The 18,179-nt window shown below is 48.2% G+C and overlaps 1 protein-coding gene across 3 annotated transcripts in view; it reads right to left on the bottom strand.

The window, feature by feature from the left end:
- The window catches only part of LOC129854474 (alpha-ketoglutarate-dependent dioxygenase FTO-like), a 180,939-nt gene that overhangs the window by 140,266 nt on the left and 22,494 nt on the right, over nucleotides 1-18,179 (bottom strand). Inside the window, exons 2-6 of one of the 3 annotated variants that reach the window (XM_055921550.1) lie at nucleotides 13,839-13,916; nucleotides 12,316-13,360; nucleotides 10,130-10,258; nucleotides 4,733-4,812; nucleotides 4,388-4,531 (exon numbers count right to left, since the gene is read on the bottom strand). In XM_055921550.1, coding sequence (XP_055777525.1) covers nucleotides 4,388-4,531; nucleotides 4,733-4,812; nucleotides 10,130-10,258; nucleotides 12,316-13,360; nucleotides 13,839-13,916 — 1,476 coding nt within the window. The remainder of the gene's footprint in view (nucleotides 1-4,387; nucleotides 4,532-4,732; nucleotides 4,813-10,129; nucleotides 10,259-12,315; nucleotides 13,361-13,838; nucleotides 13,917-18,179) is intronic. The other 2 variants (XM_055921552.1, XM_055921553.1) reach the window with 2 other exon arrangements.

Here is an 18,179-nt window from a genome sequence, read left to right as displayed (position 1 = left end):
TGGAGGTTTATCCGTCTATCAACGCCAAGGCCTCTACTGCGCTTTAGAGCACGAGTGAGAGACAGGAGATAACACAAGTGTAAATCTGTCTGTTGGGGATTTCCCCTAATCAGATATGTGCAGAGAATGAAGTGTACTGTAGTCGAGACTTTCTAGAATGTCTGTTTACACAGATGGTCATCCCTATGAGAATAGACAATACACCCCTCTCACAATACACCCATCGACCCCCATTTCCCAAACCAAACCAACCCGATCCTAGACGCCTATACCCCACATTGCTCCACCCTCTCCTCACTCCTCTTTCCTCCTCCTCCCCTTCTCCCTCGCTCCGCAGGGGAATGACAGTTTACTCTGCAGAGCGGCTCACCTCTCCTCCACTGGGAGTGTTTATGTTTTCAGCTCTTTTGAAGTGCTGATTTAATCCTCACAAGGACACGTCACGTAGCCAGGGGTATGGATGTGTATGTGTGTGTGTGTGTGTGTGTGTGTGTGTTTGTCTGAGAAAGTGTGTGTGTCAGAGATTGCCCCAAATGCCGGTGATGCAAATGTAAGGCGCTCTGAGTTGCCCTCCCCAAAACATCCTACAAAGCACTGTTCCAGTATCATCCTCCCAACAATACATACACCATTTCATTTGACATAGACAACTGTAGAACACAAGGTGAGGAGTACAAAAGAGTTGCATATCAAATGTGAAAGCGACTACAAGACCTACTGTTCATCTCCAACTACTAGTCTGTGTATTGTTCTTGTAGGGGGCATTAGTATGTATGGTACAGTGTTATATTAGCTCTATAACACATAAGCACAATACAGAGGAAGAAGATGACAAGAATACAAAGCCATTTCCACTTCACCCTTTGTTCAGTGGCTGGCCTTCTAGGCTATGCAGTGACACAGAATACCGAGAAACTGACCGCCATTTTGGATCCAAAGGGGGCTGATCACAGTGGTTTGACATGCAGGGGCTGGGTCACGTACGGGGGGGTACATGGGCCATAGCACGGTTCTGCACCTTCACAACCACTCCATACAACAGACCCTTCAAACAAATGTCAGGCTTTATGGCTCTTCAACCCTCCACTACTCCACTCCCCCCCTTGAACAGTACAGCTCACACACTCAACAAAGCAAGAGAGAGGGGACAAACATAGACTGTCCTTTCTCTACCTCCACCCACTGCTCCCCTTCTCTCTCTGATTGTCCGTCTGTCCTTTACTGAGGGAACACAGCCTGTGGCTCCTCTTTGAGCCGACATGGACTCCTAGCCCCCGCGGAGCATGGCGATGGCAGCCTCAAAGCCAGGCGACTGCGGCATCTGTGGGATGCCTGGCATTTGGAGCCTGAGCCGCCCGGCTGTGAGTTACTGAGAGGGGAACACTGACTAAATGCCACCTGCCCAGGTAGAGAGATCGAAAGAGAGAGCGGGAGAGAGAGATGGAGAGAGAGAGATGGAGAGAGAGAGAGAGATAGAGAGAGAGAAAGAGAGAGAGATGGAGAGAGAGAAAAAGAGAGAGATGGAGAGAGAGAGAGAGAGAGAGAGAGAGAGAGAGAGAGAGAGAGAGAGAGAGAGAGAGAGAGAGAGAGAGAGAGAGAGAGAGATGGAGAGAGAGAAAGAGAGAGAGAGAGAGAGAGATGGAGAGAAAGAGATGGAGAGAGAGAGAGAGAGAGAGAGAGAGAGAGAGAGAGAGAGAGAGAGAGAGAGAGAGAGAGAGAGAGAGAGAGAGAGTCATCGCCATCGTTAGGCTAGATTTTCTCCTCTGCCTAGCCCGCTCTGGGTTCTGGGAGCAGGGAGACTGAGGGGTCCCTCCCCTGTGGTGTCTCCTGTCATCTCTCCAGGTGACGGACGTGCTAACTGCACATTAGCACTCCGCTCGACCTCCCACTCACCATGGCGACCCAGGAGTCAAAGCCAAGTAGTCTCTTTCAGTATTTAATGAAGCAGGGTTTTTCCACACCTCTCGGTGGTCCCCCAGCGGACTTGACCAATCAATTTCCGTCTGTTCCATGCCGTGCGGCCCTCGAGGTAGTAGCTGATGAGAGACGGATCGATATCAACCTGCCTCTTTCTGTTTACTTTCCTGGACCTGCTCCCACATCACATCAACCAGGAGCACTGAGCACTGTTCCCTGTCTCCAGAGGTACAGGACACACTTCACACTCATCACACCTGGCTACCATGGACACACACTTACAGACAAGGACACACTCACACACACACATACCTTGAGGCGATACAAACTGTACTTGCTCACCTATAGGCAATAATATGCTCCGGAATTACACATTTCAATTACATTCTTTCTCAACTGAAAATAGGATAAGAAAAAACTGTTCCCTACAGGTAAGTCACAAACTCTCTGACTCCACAAGGAAGAGTGGTGTGGGCTTTTAGCTACTTGACAAACACTGTTACTCACTAGGGAGAGAGAGGCCTGGCCTGGAAAACATACTGTACAGGACAGAGGAAGGTCAGAGGAACTACCTGGCTGATTACACTTGTACTTTACCTTCCCCCATCTCTAGCAGAACCAGACATGACTTACTTAGTGTGTCCCTCCCTCCAATATTTACTGAGCAGGGACAGGCTTCATTAGGGGGGTCCCAGAGGGCACACTGTCACACACCCACCTGGGAAGTGAAACGATGGCTTTAAATGAGACAAGACGTGTCTGGGATTAGCATTTCAAAGCCAAACACACACACACACAGACAGGGCCGTGTGGCGATGGGCTGTGATGCGATGCTAGCCCCCTGTTCGTTCCACCGTTCCAACACACAGACAGGAAGATTAGAGTAGAGGCGCCAGGAGGGCCTAGAATCAGCTAGAAAACGGTCTCTCTCTCTCTCTGCTATGCCAGGTGCGTTCTCCTGTCCTCTACCCATCAACCCCTGCTTCAACTCCCTCCTCTGGCTATTAACATTCTCCCCCTCTCCCTGAACACACGTTCCTCAGATGGCTGACGTTCAGCTTCATCCCCACCACAACCCTAAACACCCCCCTTCCCCCCTCTATCCCTACCCAAACCACTGTCAAACCCCCTCTAAGCATACACATCACACAGTACATCAGCATCAGCCAGGCAGCCGGCCGGCCGGTCGATCTCCTGTTTATCACTTTTTAAGGAAATACCCATAAGGTGTTGGTCAGGTCAGCCTGTCTGACGAGCCTCTGCTTGTTCGCTCTACGGTCGTCCATGTCAAACACGACCCATGCAATATGCGCCCGCTAACCGCCAAAACTAGCCGTCATAATAAATAACTCTGCCAACAACACATCATTTAAGTAGATGTTCTGCCCTCATGGGCAACTCAGAACAAATGGCCCAATCCATCATCGTGGTCCTGGGGACGCCAGGTAGAGTAGAGCGGGGCCAGGCCCCCGAGAGAGAGCTCCATCCCCTCCTCTCCCAGCCTTTTATAAATAGCTCCTGTTTTCCTAAATAACCGGCGTGCGCCCCCCAGCCAGGCCTACACTGGGTAATCCTGTGGTGCTGCGCTGTGAGCAGGTGTTCTCTCTCTGCGATGGAGACCAGGTGTTGGCTAGGCCTCTCCCTCTCTCTCTTTCTATACCCCTCTCTATACCTCTCTCTCTCTCGCTCTCTCATATTGTCTGAATAATTAATACTGGCTACAACCTTTAAACAACCTCACGCCAAGCTCATCTGTCATGGCGTCCCGTGTGGTTCCTGACTCGGCCCGCTGCTGTGGTTACCTGGGAGTAGTGAGGATAACACATGCGGAGGGGGAGAGGTGAAGTGCTATTTTAACCATTAGCCCCTGGCAGTCAGGGGCAGGCTGGGCTGCAGAACGCTGTATTGAGCAAGCTGCCACTGTAAAGCGTGAACGGCCCCCATAGGGTCTCAGGGCCCCGGAGCCAGATTCACTGATTGTTCTGTGTGAAAGGGGCCATGATCTCGAACCTTAGACAAACAAGAGCAACCTGGACTTATGAAATATTTCTCCCATAACATAAATACCCACGGTAGCTATGAATGATGTCAACTTAAACGTTGACAACCTCTTTATTTTCCTATGGAAGGGCCTTAACCCTGGTTATGTGACCGAAAGTAGAAAGGGATAGATTATACACAACTACCCTTTCCTTGAATGAGGGTTCCAAAAGGGTTCTTCGGCTGTCTCCATAGGATAACCCTTTTTGGAACAAGGTATATCTATTTTGGGTTTCATGTAGAACCCTCTGTGTAAATGGAACTCAAAAGGGTTCCACCTGGAACTAAAAAGGGTTCTTCAAAGGGTTCTCCTATGAGGACAGCCGAAAAACCCTTTTAGGTTCTAGATAGCACCTTTTTTCTAAGCGTGTAGGTAGGGCACAAAGTTAGGCCTATCGTAGAACCCCAAACATTAGTCACACACACCCACCTCGTTGTGTATCTCCTCGTAGCCTTGCAGGGTAGCTGGCAGCAGGGAGAGAAGGCTGTGGGTCCCTGTTTCTGGGTCTGTGCTCAGGTTAGACAGGGCCTCCCGGCAGCGAGACTGGATGTAGTCCAGGGTCCCGGTGGAACACTGTGAGGACAGACAGTCAAAAAAGGTTGAGAGATACTGCATGTATTCTGGGAGCATAAGGGCCTCTTGGAATTCTAGAATAGAAGGTAGAATCTGTTAAAGAAAGGTAATGGAATATACGGTATCTTATACAATAAATCAATCATTATTAGAATCAGGCCAGGGTCTCCAAGCCCCCAGTGTACCCCAGACCCCCCTCACCTCCGCCACTCTGTGTGTAGAGCTGAAGCGGGCCGAGTCTCCAGCCAGAACACAGTGCTGATGGGTCCTGTTCAGATCATCTGGGGACAGAGGAGGACACACCACAGTCACCACACAACCAACACCAGTCAACTATCCCAAATATTAAGAGGCAATGATGTTCACAACAATTTACTATGAATATAGGTCTACACAAATGCCAAATATTTTCATTCTGTTTTAACCTTTGTTAGGACACGAGACACCACACTTGTCCACTAGTGGAATGAAGATCGAAAATATAATTGAAATGTCTGTTTAATAACTTTTGTCTCTTTTTTATGATGTGCCTGAGTTATCACCTTGTCGGACCATTTCTCCCCACTCAAACAGATGGATCGTTTCAAACATTTCTTACGAACCTAACAATGCTATCGCTAATCCTATCAAACGTCAACGCCTTCTATTATATAAGAGCACAGATGCCAGAGTCTGGTTATCACCAGAGTCTACGTGAAAATTCTGTCGATGTGCCTTTGAGCAAGGCACATAACCCTAATTGCTCCTGTAAGTCGCTCACCACCACTGTTGTTACACTGGCTTCTTAGGTAAGTGTGTGATGGCCTAGTTCCAGCTTTAGCCACAAGTTGCAACACCTCTCATTAACTGGTTTATCCCGTTTCGGGGGTGTTTTCGTTGTTTAGCAGAAATGCTAATATTTCTGCTAATGATCTATATATTTTCACAAACATGTTAAGTGTTGGCCATTAGATTGTTAACAGTGCAATAGTACAGCCTCTCAAGTGTACCACTGTTCACTGAAAAGTGGCCTGTTTCAAGGTGTCAGTGGTTCAGGACAGGTTAGGGCATGGGTGTATTCATTAGGGCACACCATTATGTAGGTGGAAACTATGTTGAATAATAATAAACTACATGTATCAATCTGACTCCATTATTATGTGAATAAATGCAACAGACCCTGTTCGTCTCTGGAGGATCTAGCAAGATGGTGAACAATTGCATCACCAACTCAGTATGACTATAATGAACATGTGTCTATCTTGCAGCGTTATGCAGTTATTAAGAGGCTAGATACAAATAGCTAATCCTGGCGACCAAAGTTCTAGCATTCATTTGAGGCAAGTAGATCAGAGATGTCAAGGTGGTACCCAAGCATGTGCTATGTGTATAGTGTAAATAACAACTATCAATAGACCTACTACATAATAGACAGTCAATCAAAACAATACTCTGTACAATGAGGAACGCATCCACTCAATTCAACGAGTAGAATTTATTAGTCACAAAAGAACTAACACTCAACCAATTCCAATGTACATGAAATACATGATACAGCAAACACAGAGTAAATAACTATCACAAATAGGATAAGAGTTAACGTGGTTACACGTGTCTTCAGTTCAGAATCATCTCTAAGAGAAAAAACATGTGTGTGTCTGATACACACAGGAGCTCGGTAGCAAGTTAACGTTTGATCCCTGTGATAGCCCACAGATGGTGTGCCATCTAAACAATGTCATAAATTGTGACTAAGTCATCCCACTGTGCTCCCACACCAGCCAGTCACTGCGATTATCAACTTCTCATATTCTTCCAATACACTGTAACAAACCATTCTGCACCATAAAAACACATTTGCTGCTCCACACCAACTAAACAGACTGCCAGGTCCTCTATCTACCAATCTCTGTCCAGCAGCAGGATCAGTGATGGAGGTCTCATGATCCCTCATGATGGAGGTCATGACCTCATGATGGAGGTCTCATATAACAAACACTGTCAGATCTCATTCATTCCCTCCTGATGGAGGTCTCATATAACAAACACTGTCAGATCTCATTCATTCCCTCATGATGGAGGTCTCATATAACAAACACTGTCAGATCTCATTCAATCCCTCATGATGGAGGTCTCATATAACAAACAATGTCAGATCTCATGCATTCCCTCCTGGTGGAGGTCTCATATCAACAAATACTGTCAGATCTCATTCATTCCCTCATGATGGAGGTCTGAAATCAACAAACACTGTCAGATCTCATTCAATCCCTCATGATGGAGGTCTCATATCAACAAACACTGTCAGATCTCATCAATTCCCTCATGATGGAGGTCTGAAATCAACAAACACTGTCAGATCTCATTCAATCCCTCATGATGGAGGTCTCATATCACAAACACTGTCAGATCTCATTCATTCCCTCATGATGGAGGTCTCATATCAACAAACACTGTCAGATCTCATTAATTCCCTCATGACGGAGGTCTAATATCAACAAACACTGTCAGATCTCATTCATTCCCTCATGATGGAGGTCTCATATCAACAAACACTGTCAGATCTCATTAATTCCCTCATGACGGAGGTCTAATATCAACAAACACTGTCAGATCTCATTCATTCCCTCATGATGGAGGTCTCATATCAACAAACACTGTCAGATCTCATCAATTCCCTCATGATGGAGGTCTGAAATCAACAAACAATGTCAGATCTCATTAATTCCCTCATGATGGAGGTCTAATATCAACAAACACTGTCAGATCTCATTCAATCCCTCATGATGGAGGTCTCATATCAACAAACACTGTCAGATCTCATCAATTCCCTCATGATGGAGGTCTGAAATCAACAAACACTGTCAGATCTCATTCATTCCCTCATGATGGAGGTCTCATATAACAAACACTGTCAGATCTCATTCATTCCCTCATGATGGAGGTCTGATAAAACAAACACTGTCAGATCTCATTCATTCCCTCCTGATGGAGGTCTCATATCAACAAACACTGTCAGATCTCATTCATTCCCTCATGATGGAGGTCTGAAATCAACAAACATTTATCCAATAAACAAAGATCCTTATCCGATCCCAACTGCTGTTTCTAGTGTATCAGTCCCGTCAGTCCACGAGCTTGTTTGTGTGTTTAGATGTCGCCCCGGCTCTGTTATTATTTGCTCCACATAAAAATCATTAATTTAGCCATTACAGAGCTGTCACTCACAGCACATGTGCATATTTACACCCCGCCTTGAGCAGTGTGGCTGGCTAATGCCTTTGGTTTGAAAGTCAAACAGTGAAATGCTTTAGGAAGATAGATATTATTATGAGGTAGTGAGGGAAAAAACTGAAAAAGAGCATGACAAACAAAACAAGTTCCCCCACTGTTCTGTGTTATCCTCTGATGAGATTGTGAAGGATTAGGTCTCTGGGGGGAATGACTCCCGTCTTTAAAACAGTTTATATCCAATAATAAATGATCTCCATCAATCTGGTCCTCCACAGTCTGATGGCACTGGGGGGACAAACTCGATTTCTGTAATAAATATTTATCTTTCTTTCTCTACCCCCTCATCTGTTGCCACTTGTCCCCTTCTTTTTTCCAGGAAGCAGCAGGCTTTTAAATATATTGGGTCAACTCTTTCTCAGGTCCCTCGTGAGTTGCGAGCTGGAAATCCTATTACCCAACAGGCTCGGTGTCAGACTTGTATTGTTCTTTTTTAACCACTGAAATTCCGTTTGGTTGGAAATAAAGGCTGATTAAATTTGCACACACATATTACACACACAACATTAACAGTTCAGAGGTTGAGTCACTGACTAACGGTGCTAAAAAGGAATGATGGTGTCCGTGATGGTACACTGGCCCGTTCCTTATCAAAACACGACAAAGCCAGGGGCCTCCCGAGTGGCGCAACGGTCTAGAGGCATCACTACAGACCCAGGTTCGATACCGGGCTGTGTGGCAGCTGGCAGCAACCGGGGTACCTATGCATGAGGCGGCACACAATTGGCCCAGCATCGTCCGGATTAGGGTATGGTTTGGCCGTCTGGGACATCCTTGTCCCATTGCTCTCTAGCGACTCCTTTTGTCGGGCCGGGCGCATGCACGCTGACTTCGGTCGCCAGCTGTACAGTGTTTCCTCCGACACATTGGTCTGGCTGGTTTCAAGATTAAGCGAGCAGTGTGTCAAGAAACAGAGCGGCTTGGCGGGGTCGTGTTTCGGGAGGACACATTGCTCTCGACCTTCACCTCTCCGAGTCCATATGGGAGTTGCAGCGATGGGACAAGACTGTAACTACCAACTGGATATCACGAAATTGGGGAGAAAAAGTGACAAAAACTACAACCACAAAAAAAATGGAATAAAATGTAAAAAACACCACAAAGGCACTAGTCAACAGGCATCACAAAGCTTTTATTTCTGTCCCTTGTCAAGGCATGCTATAACCTCCAACTTAAACACTGAGTGGACTAGTTTCTTGAATGTAGTCTTGGTTGATTACAGTAGTTAGTGTCTGTACTGTGTACCTGATCCAGGTGTAGGAGTGAGACAGACTGACTGTGTGAGCTGATTCAGTATCATAGTGATCCTGTCGGGATCTTCCAAACGGTAACATAAAGCCCAATTGATCGAGTTCAGTCAGGTCCAACTACAATGGTGTTTGTAGAGCAGGCCATCACTCTGTTATCATGCCTGGACTGAAAGTGACAAATCTCATCCTGTCTGGGTTATGTCCCGTGAGGTCACTCCAACTCATGGTTTCTACTCAAATCAACATGTTTTGAGGTAGAATATGAGTCTGTTCCTGCATGTTCTTGCCTGTGTCTTTGTGTGTGCGTCTGTTCGTACGTGTCCAAAAAATTATGCAGTCATATTTCACCAACGATCCCAGACAAATACACACAATGACGTCTTGGAGGTCCTAAGCCATACACAGTGTGGGACATGGCGTGCTGCTGTGATGGGGAACCTAGTGGTAGCCAATAATAGCTGTGTAGCCTTGTCCTGTATTGTAGAAGCTAAGAGCAGCCCGACCCAGCAGGCGGAGATGAAAGGGAAAGGCATCTGCTGTAGCCATCAGCATTAAGGTCTGATTTACACCCTCCTGGCCCACTGCCTGTCCTCTCCATAGAGACACCACCAGCACCGCTGCCACAGCACCGGGTCACAGGACTTCACAAAATAACATTTGGTTTCCTTAACCTCTCTAATGCATGCAATTACATGGATCCTTAGGGTTACAGATACACAAGAAGGCCAGAGTCTGAGCTACATGCGGAACAGAATAGAGCTTCTGGTCTCAGACAGACAGAGAGACAGAGAGACAGAGAGACAGAGAGACAGAGAGAGAGACAGAGAGACAGAGAGACAGAGAGAGAGAGAGAGAGAGAGAGAGAGAGAGAGAGAGAGAGAGAGAGAGAGAGAGAGAGAGAGAGAGAGAGAGAGAGAACAAAACAGAAAATATAGGTAGAAAGAGAGAGAGTCTGAAGAACATCCTGCTTCTATGGGTCAGTAGGAACACAGTAAACCAAACACACTAGAACATCAAGTGTAAATCTCACACAGACTAGCGATGTCATGTAGAAGGAGTGGTGTGCATGCTCTAGTACCTCTCAGGTAGTAGGAGTCTCCGGACTGCAGTGGGAGGGTCAATCCAGGGGTGTGGATGTCCCAGGCCACCTTTAGACCAATCCTCCAGCAGCCCTTCTCCGCAGGACCCTCCTCCGAGCTCACACCTGCTAAACACAAACAACCCCACCACTTAGGTCAGTCAGATCAGAACCAAATATACAATAGGAGACAGGGCATATTGTTACATTATCTCTCAGTACAACTTGTGTCTTCATCACAGTTTCTGTACAAGAGGACAGCCTTTAAAATAAAAGTATTTGATGTTAGGTAGCTAGTGTGTGTAGGCACAGCAGACAGACAGGGTAGTGGGGACTATTCTCCTCCCATAGTCAGTCTCTGAGCCTCTCTCCCAGCCTCTCCCTGTCTGTCCTCCATCTGAGGCATGGTGAGAAAACGAGATCTACCCAGCTCCTGTTAGGTCCACACCCTTCAGCATAAATCAATACTAAAGTGTTCCTGGGCCTCTCTCAACCCCACGGCAAATCAGGCCTTTTCCTTTGCTCAGCAGAGGATAAATAGTAACTTAATTTCCAGCCAGTACTTTCTGAGAGAGCCGTTAATGACACTGCTCCTAAAGGACCCAGGATGGGAATGGTGTTGGAGCTGGAGTAAAGAGCATTGTGGTCTTTCCAGCCGGAAAACACTCTGCCGCCAAGCCAGATACCTCCGGATGAGAGCAGCTGGGTGACTCTAAATAAAACCATTCTGAAACACCAGAGCCTTGGGAAAAAGAGACAAATACTAGACTTCTCCCAGACCTGACATGAAAACTAAGCGTGTCAAAAGAAAGACAGGTGTCATGCAAATAAACATGCTTAGAAGGTTACTGGTTACTGTACGTACCAGACTGTGTGATGCAAAACAGCTCAATTATTGAGTTGAGAAAGAGAGAGAGAGGGGCTTTGTCTGTGGCGCAGCCGAGAACAATGGAGAAACAACATGGGCCCCCTCGTAAAAAAAATACATTCCGCATGGTAACAATTCCATCTCTGTGGTTCTGGGAGTATTCACAACGATCTGGCCCAAAGTGAACATAACATTTCTTGAGTAATGCACAGCGGGGTTAGCGAGCAGTGCTGCTAAACTTTGTCAGGTTTGCCTGTGAAGTCTGGTGCTGTGGGGTCAGTTTGGCCTACAAAAGAAAGGCACAGCTGCAGATAGAACAGTCTACCTAGACTACAGCCCCGGCCGGTCGGTCCTGTGCTGTTTGAAGCCAGCGTTCCCAGGGGTCAACGGTCACATGGGTCAGAACAAATCATCTCCACAGTCTTCTACTCTACGGCAGATGGTTCTGTTTAGCCAATCCCTCTGAAATGATGTCGGCCCGCTGCAAAGATGAGATGTGGTTGTGAACTGTATGGCCATGTGAAAAGGGGATCGTGCATCTTGATAGTAAAACAGAGTACATATTTGATTTAAAAATATGATCATGATCGATCAATCAATGAATGAACTCCATCAAAAAAGATACACTCACATCAGCCCTATAAAATCAGGCCGAGACCCACTATGATAGAACATCTAGGCTAAACACTGCCTCAATACTGCTGTACAGTCTAGAACCAGAAATCAAAGCAGACGCTCATTATTCCATATCAGATAATTACACATTGATCATTTCTGGAGGAAATGACTTAGATCAGATCGTTGAGCGATAAGGCTGGGCGAGTTGTTGGAGTTTTGTAGTGTGCCGTTCAGCATGTGTTTAGCCCCTGAATGTGTCCCAGAGAGTGTGTGTTGATGATCTTCCCTCACCCCCTGGCCCTGCTAGCGATAAGGCATCCCAGCCTGTCAGAACAGAACAGAGGCAGTCTGTGATGACATTTGATAATGCCCTGACACTATCAGGCTGATAGATCTGATGGCTGGCTCACTGGAGGCCGTGTCTGAGATAAATGCTGTAAAGCTGTTGGAAGTGAGCTGCTGTAGGGCCACATACACAACGTTAACTGTTAGCTGCATCTGATAGAGATAGTAGCTCAAAATGACATCACAGTGGAGAAGAAAATAGCTACTTCTAAGGAGTTGTGGGTGGAGTGATAAAAATGGGATAACAAGTGAGACTGAAGGGTGTTTTTGAGGAAGTTTGGGTCTAGTTTGACGGGGATCCACCACTACTGACAGTGATATACAACAACTATACAGTATGACCTTTGACCCTCACCTTTGTCATCGTCGTGACAGCTGTAGCTGTAGACGGCCACAGGAGATAGGCTGACCAGGTTCTCATCATGGTGCCAGCCCACAGCCATCTTACCCATCCCATAATACGGCTCTTCTTTCAGCTGGCTCATAGCTGCTGGGTCCATGTAGTTGAGCAGGGTGACGTTGAACTGGGTCGGGCCAGGACAGGTTGTCTTAGCAGGGTTGAGGTTAGAGCATCCCTGGCCACTCTGCTGGTCTTCATCCTCCTCATCTTCAATGTGGTACCCAGAGAGACTGTGTTTTAGCTCAGCCACAGGCTTCTCCTGAGGGCCTAGGCCTGTGGTCTCTGTCTCTGTGCTGCCAGCTGGCCTGTGCTTCCAGCCTGTGTGTTTTCCCTCACTGTGTTGTTTTGACCCCGCTGGACTCCCCAGTTCAGTTTGTTTAGTCTTCATGTCTCCCATCTCGTCGCTGTGTCTTGACTCCCACGCTGCATCCTGTTTGGACGATGGGCCTTCCTCTTCACTGTGTTTTGACTCTATGTCCCAATCGTCGCTGTGCTTTGACTCAGTCTCTCCCTCCTCACTCTGCTTGGACTCCGAGTCTCCTCCATCGTCACTGGGTTTGGACTCCTCGCTATCTTTAGACTCCGTGTCTCCTTCTACACTGGGTTTAGACTCTATAGCACCAACCAACTCTTTCCTGCACTGCTTGAAAACATCCCCCTCCTTCCTGTCTCCGACATCAGAGCAGAAGAAGCGGTTGAGCTCCCAGAGTGCTTTGCAGGCGGCGCTGAGGTCTGGGTCGCAGCAGGTCCCTCTCTGCTCGTCTGTGTGCCAGGGGATGGTGAAGAGCCGCGTGTCCAGGTAGCGGTAGGTGGTTCCTGGCTGACCCAGCAGCACCCGGGACACGGCGGTGAAGACGTCTCGGTCCCTCACCTTCACCAGGTCCCTCAGGAAACAGCCCCTCCGCCGCAGGACGAGCAGAGCAGCCTCCACCCGACCATGGAGCTCCTCAGGCAGGGAGCAGGACCGCCGCAGAGCCAGGCCAGAGTAGCTAGTCTCCCACTGGAACACAAACAAACACAGATCAATTAGCTGTTGTTCTGCCTGCTATGAGTTAAGTGGTCTCTCTGTCTCCAGAAACAATTGATGGAGAACAAGTACACAGACACAGCCAACATAAATATTGTAAAACTAGCCATGTTCCTTCTAATTCTTTGGTATGAGCTAAGTATCTTTCCAAGTGATAAGTCCTCTGTCTCCAGTGGGATAGACAGAAGGCTTTGGTATGGACTATTACCAATGGCAGTGGGATGACAGAAGGTCTGGACTAGTATCAATGGCAGTGGGATGACAGAAGGTCTGGACTAGTACCAATGGCAGTGGGATGACAGAAGGTCTGGACTAGTACCAATGGCAGTGGGATGACAGAAGGCCTGGACTAGTACCAATGGCAGTGGGATGACAGAAGGTCTGGACTAGTACCAATGGCAGAAGGTCAACAGTGATCTGGACTCTGGACCAGCCTGACTGACTGACTCACCAGTTGTTGGAAGCCATGGTCTGAGGGCCCGAGGTAGGGGATACGCTGATCTCCTAGCTCCTGCAGCAGCCTGCGCCTCTGGAGAAGAGGAGACCAGACACAGGTCAGTACACAAAGGTCAGCAAAGATGCACACGTCATGATGAATCTACAGGTAATGACATGTACGATAGAAGAGAACAGATTAATTCAGGGTTTTGGGAGTTGGCGAATGCATTAGCCTACATTTAAACTGAGACTGTGAAGCATCAGTGTCCCATTTAATTCAACCTTCCCAGATGATATCCAATGACCATCCCTTAATCCCCTAGCTTCATTGTCGTCTCACATTTTTATGATTTCTGGGTTCTGCAGTGGGGTTCCTCACAACCTTATAAAGAATGCCCTGCTGCGTTCTGCGTACTGGCTCCCTCCTATAAAGACTCAACCTGGTGGAAGGATCAAAGCCCTTTCATTGGCTCACATTCCATTCCGACCTGTAAATCCAACGGCAACCAGCGTAAAACTGTGATACCCAAATAAATTTCACAAGTGCCGAACCCTCCCCTCACCTCCTTCCCTCCCTCCATCCATCTCTGCCGTCTGCATCCCTCCGTCCTTTATTCTCTCCCCACAGCCCCACAGGTGCACACACACCACACCCCAGTCAGCCACTGGCTGGCTGAGAGCCGGCGGGCGAGAGTGCCATGTCAGTGACCCGCTCCTGCCTTTAAACCTTTAAATGTGCTGTGGACACCGGTGTGAACGCTTCGCCTCGCCCCTTGCCGCACAGCGTCCCCACATCAGCAGTGAGCAAGCACAGAGCAGAGTGAAGGCTGTGAGGTTTAAGGACAGCAGGCCTCGTATATATTCCCAGACATTTACTACATGCGTTTCACATTTCTGCCGGCCTAATAATGCCAGAGACCTCATGCGGGACGCGGGGGAATGCGAGAGTCCCGACCGCCAAAATATGTCCTGACTTTTAGAGTGAAATAAAATGTCCTGTTAAGAACATTAAAGTGTACGTTAAAAAGGTTGTGTCCTGAATGACTCAAAGGAGGGCTGGATCAAAAAGAGAACAAACAGAAAAAGTATGTGCATGAATACAGAGGAAAAGGTGAAATCTCAGTATGGGAGACGGAGACGGAGAACCTATTAGCTCTATGCTGTTAGTAGATTTCCCTTCAGGGGGCTACAGCTTTATCTGCAGGCTAAACTACATCAACACCACCACCACCACCACCAACTACAACCCCATCAACTACACCACCACCAACTACACCACCACCACCAACTACAACCCCATCAACTACACCACCACCACCAACTACAACCCCATCAACTACACCACCACCACCAACTACAACCCCATCAACTACACCACCACCACCAACTACAACACCACCAACTACAACACCATCCCCACCAAACACCAACAACACCATCCCCACCAACTACACCAACTACAACCCCATCAACTACACCACCACCAACTACACCACCACCAACTACAACACCACCACCAACTACAACCCCATCAACTACACCACCACCAACACCACCACCACCACCAACTACAACACCACCAACTACAACACCATCCCCACCAAACACCAACAACACCATCCCCACCAACTACACCATCCCCACCACTAACTACAACACCACCAACTACAACACCACCCCCACCAAACACCAACAACACCATCCCCACCAACAACACCATCCCCACCAACTACAACACCACCAACTACAACACCACCCCCACCAAACACCAACAACACCATCCCCACCAACAACACCATCCCCACCAACTACAACACCACCAACTACAACAATAACACCAACTACAACACCACCAACTACAACACCAATAACACCACGAACTACACCAATAACACCAACAACTACACCAATAACAACACCACCATCAACTACAACACCACCAACACCACCAACAACAACACCACTAACAACAACACCAACACAAACAGGATGCACATGGGCTTCCAGACAGGCCGGCACTCTAAGTTATTCTATTTAGAGTGAAACAAACAAAAGGAGAGGAAAACTGGTCCACAGACAGAGTGAATCTACAACACAAAACAACATACACTATTCATGGCCAGTCTGTGTTCAAAGGGCCAGGAAGAAGAGCAGAGGAGGAAAACTGACAAACATTCATTGGTGTCAAAATCCTGCAGAAGCTTCAGGATATTAAACCTGTGTGTGTGTGTGTGTGTGTGTCCAGTGTGGGGGTGTTTCTGTGTGATCATGAGTAGGGGGGCAGTGTGGTGTGTTTCCTGTGTGTGTAACCAGTGTGTGTTGTTCCTGTATGTATGTACAAGGCTGGTTGGTAGGCCGTTGCAAACTTGACCTTAGAGCACATTGCCCTGTGTGATGTGCATGCAGGCACACACACACACACACACACACACACACACACACACACACACACACACACACACACACACACACACAAACTGGGCTGGATAGCGCACTGCCTCAGCTCCAATCGCACACAACCGGGCTGTCACGCACATGTCGAATACATCAAGCCACTCAGAAATTCCACAGGAAAAAAAGACAACCCCAGCCCTCTGTAGCAGATGGGCTCTCATTTCCTCCTCTCTTCTCTTGTCTCTCCTCTCCTCTATCCTTCTCTCCTCTCATCTCCCTGTATATCAGAGCAGTCTCTCTGTCAGAGAGAGATGCTGCTTTTCCACCCAGCATAAGAAACCAGATTATCAATCCCATAAAAACAATGACATGGATGATTTACTGTAACTATGCCAGTCGTCTGTTCTGAGTGATATATCTGATGCTGCTCCTAATCTCTCTCTGTTGACGGGATTCAAATCCCCTTGGCCAGACTGTTTATCACATAAATAGGGGTCTGTTCTCTCAGATCTGGACACAAGAGGGAAATCAAACGGCTGCTATTTTAGATTTTTGACACTTTAATGAGTCGATTCATGTCCAGTGCTTAGATCATTATGGCTCAAAATAACTTTTCTAGATCAAAATTGGTGGTGGTGGTGGAGAAGAGCACGTTTCCTGTGAGGGAGGTTTGTCTGAGGACTACCCCCATGGATCCAGCATAACCCTGAGGAACCCTGGGTCCCAATGGACTGCCTTTGACTCGGGTTGCTATGCTGTAACAATCAGAACCAAAGTCAGGGTGTAGGTGGAACCAGACCTCCAACCAGTAGATGTCGTTCTACTGAGAGCCCTGGGAGTTTAAACCTTGACAGCCAACCCCAGCCCCTCTCATCCCCACGATGACGCATTGAGAGTTAGCTGCCTAATAGAGCGCTTTGTTTAGGAAGCAAACAATTGGTACTTGTGTGACACCGATTTCAGAAAATGGTCTCATCCTGCAAAAGTGACGGTGAATCAGGTATTTTGACAAGTCTCCTGTAGAACATCAGCTTCAAACAGGGAGACAGGCGAAAACATCAAACGCGCGTCCACCCCATTTTCATTTTGGCATACCGTCGCAGAATGTGGGGAGTGGGTGTGGGGGCAGCCAGTGGCAAAGGAGGATGGCAGGAAGGCCCGGGAGTGCCCACATTGGACCGGGGGAGGCGAGGGGTGAAGAGAGAGACCAAACGGACGAGGCAACAAGCCTGCTGTGAGGAGTAAGGAGCGGGCAGCCCTCGGACCTCCGCCCTCCGGACCTCCACCCCTCAGGTCCTCCATGCCCAAGCCCCCTGGGACCTCCACCCCCTAGGCCCTCCACGACCCAGCCCCCTGGACCTCCACCCCCCCAGCCCCCAGGACCTCCGTGCCCTAGGACCTCCACACCCCAGCCCCCTGGACCTCCACCCCCCAGGACCTCCACCCTCCACGTCCTCCATGCCCAAGCCCCCTGGGACCTCCACCCCCCAGGCCCTCCACGACCCAGCCACCTGGACCTCCACCCCCCAGTCCCTCCATGCCCCAGCCCCCTGGACCTCCTCCCCAAGGACCTCCACCCCCCAGCCCCCAGGACCTCCACCCCCCAGCCCCCAGGACCTCCACCCCGCAGGCCCCTGGACTCCCTCCGCCTCACCCTGCCTAGGTGACTAACAGCACGTAGTTACCTCATACACAGGGCATGTCTCTGACTGCCACGAACCACGGTGAGAGCACACAGCACCTAGGTACCATCACACACACACAATCCATCACACACACTTCCTTGCACACTGACACTGTCCCTCCCTCCCCCCCCAGGCTACATGGTTATGTTAACTGACATTTAGGCCCCGGGACATAATAAGCACTATCCATTGAAAGAAAAGCAAAACTTTAACTGCCTTTTGACATTTTGTTTCCGACAAATCGTGGCATAATGCATTCTCAGAATCCCACACAC

The sequence above is a fragment of the Salvelinus fontinalis genome, chromosome 4 (genome assembly GCF_029448725.1).
Source record: "Salvelinus fontinalis isolate EN_2023a chromosome 4, ASM2944872v1, whole genome shotgun sequence".
Lineage (NCBI taxonomy): Eukaryota > Metazoa > Chordata > Actinopteri > Salmoniformes > Salmonidae > Salvelinus > Salvelinus fontinalis.
This window is presented reverse-complemented; position numbering and strand designations above follow the sequence as displayed.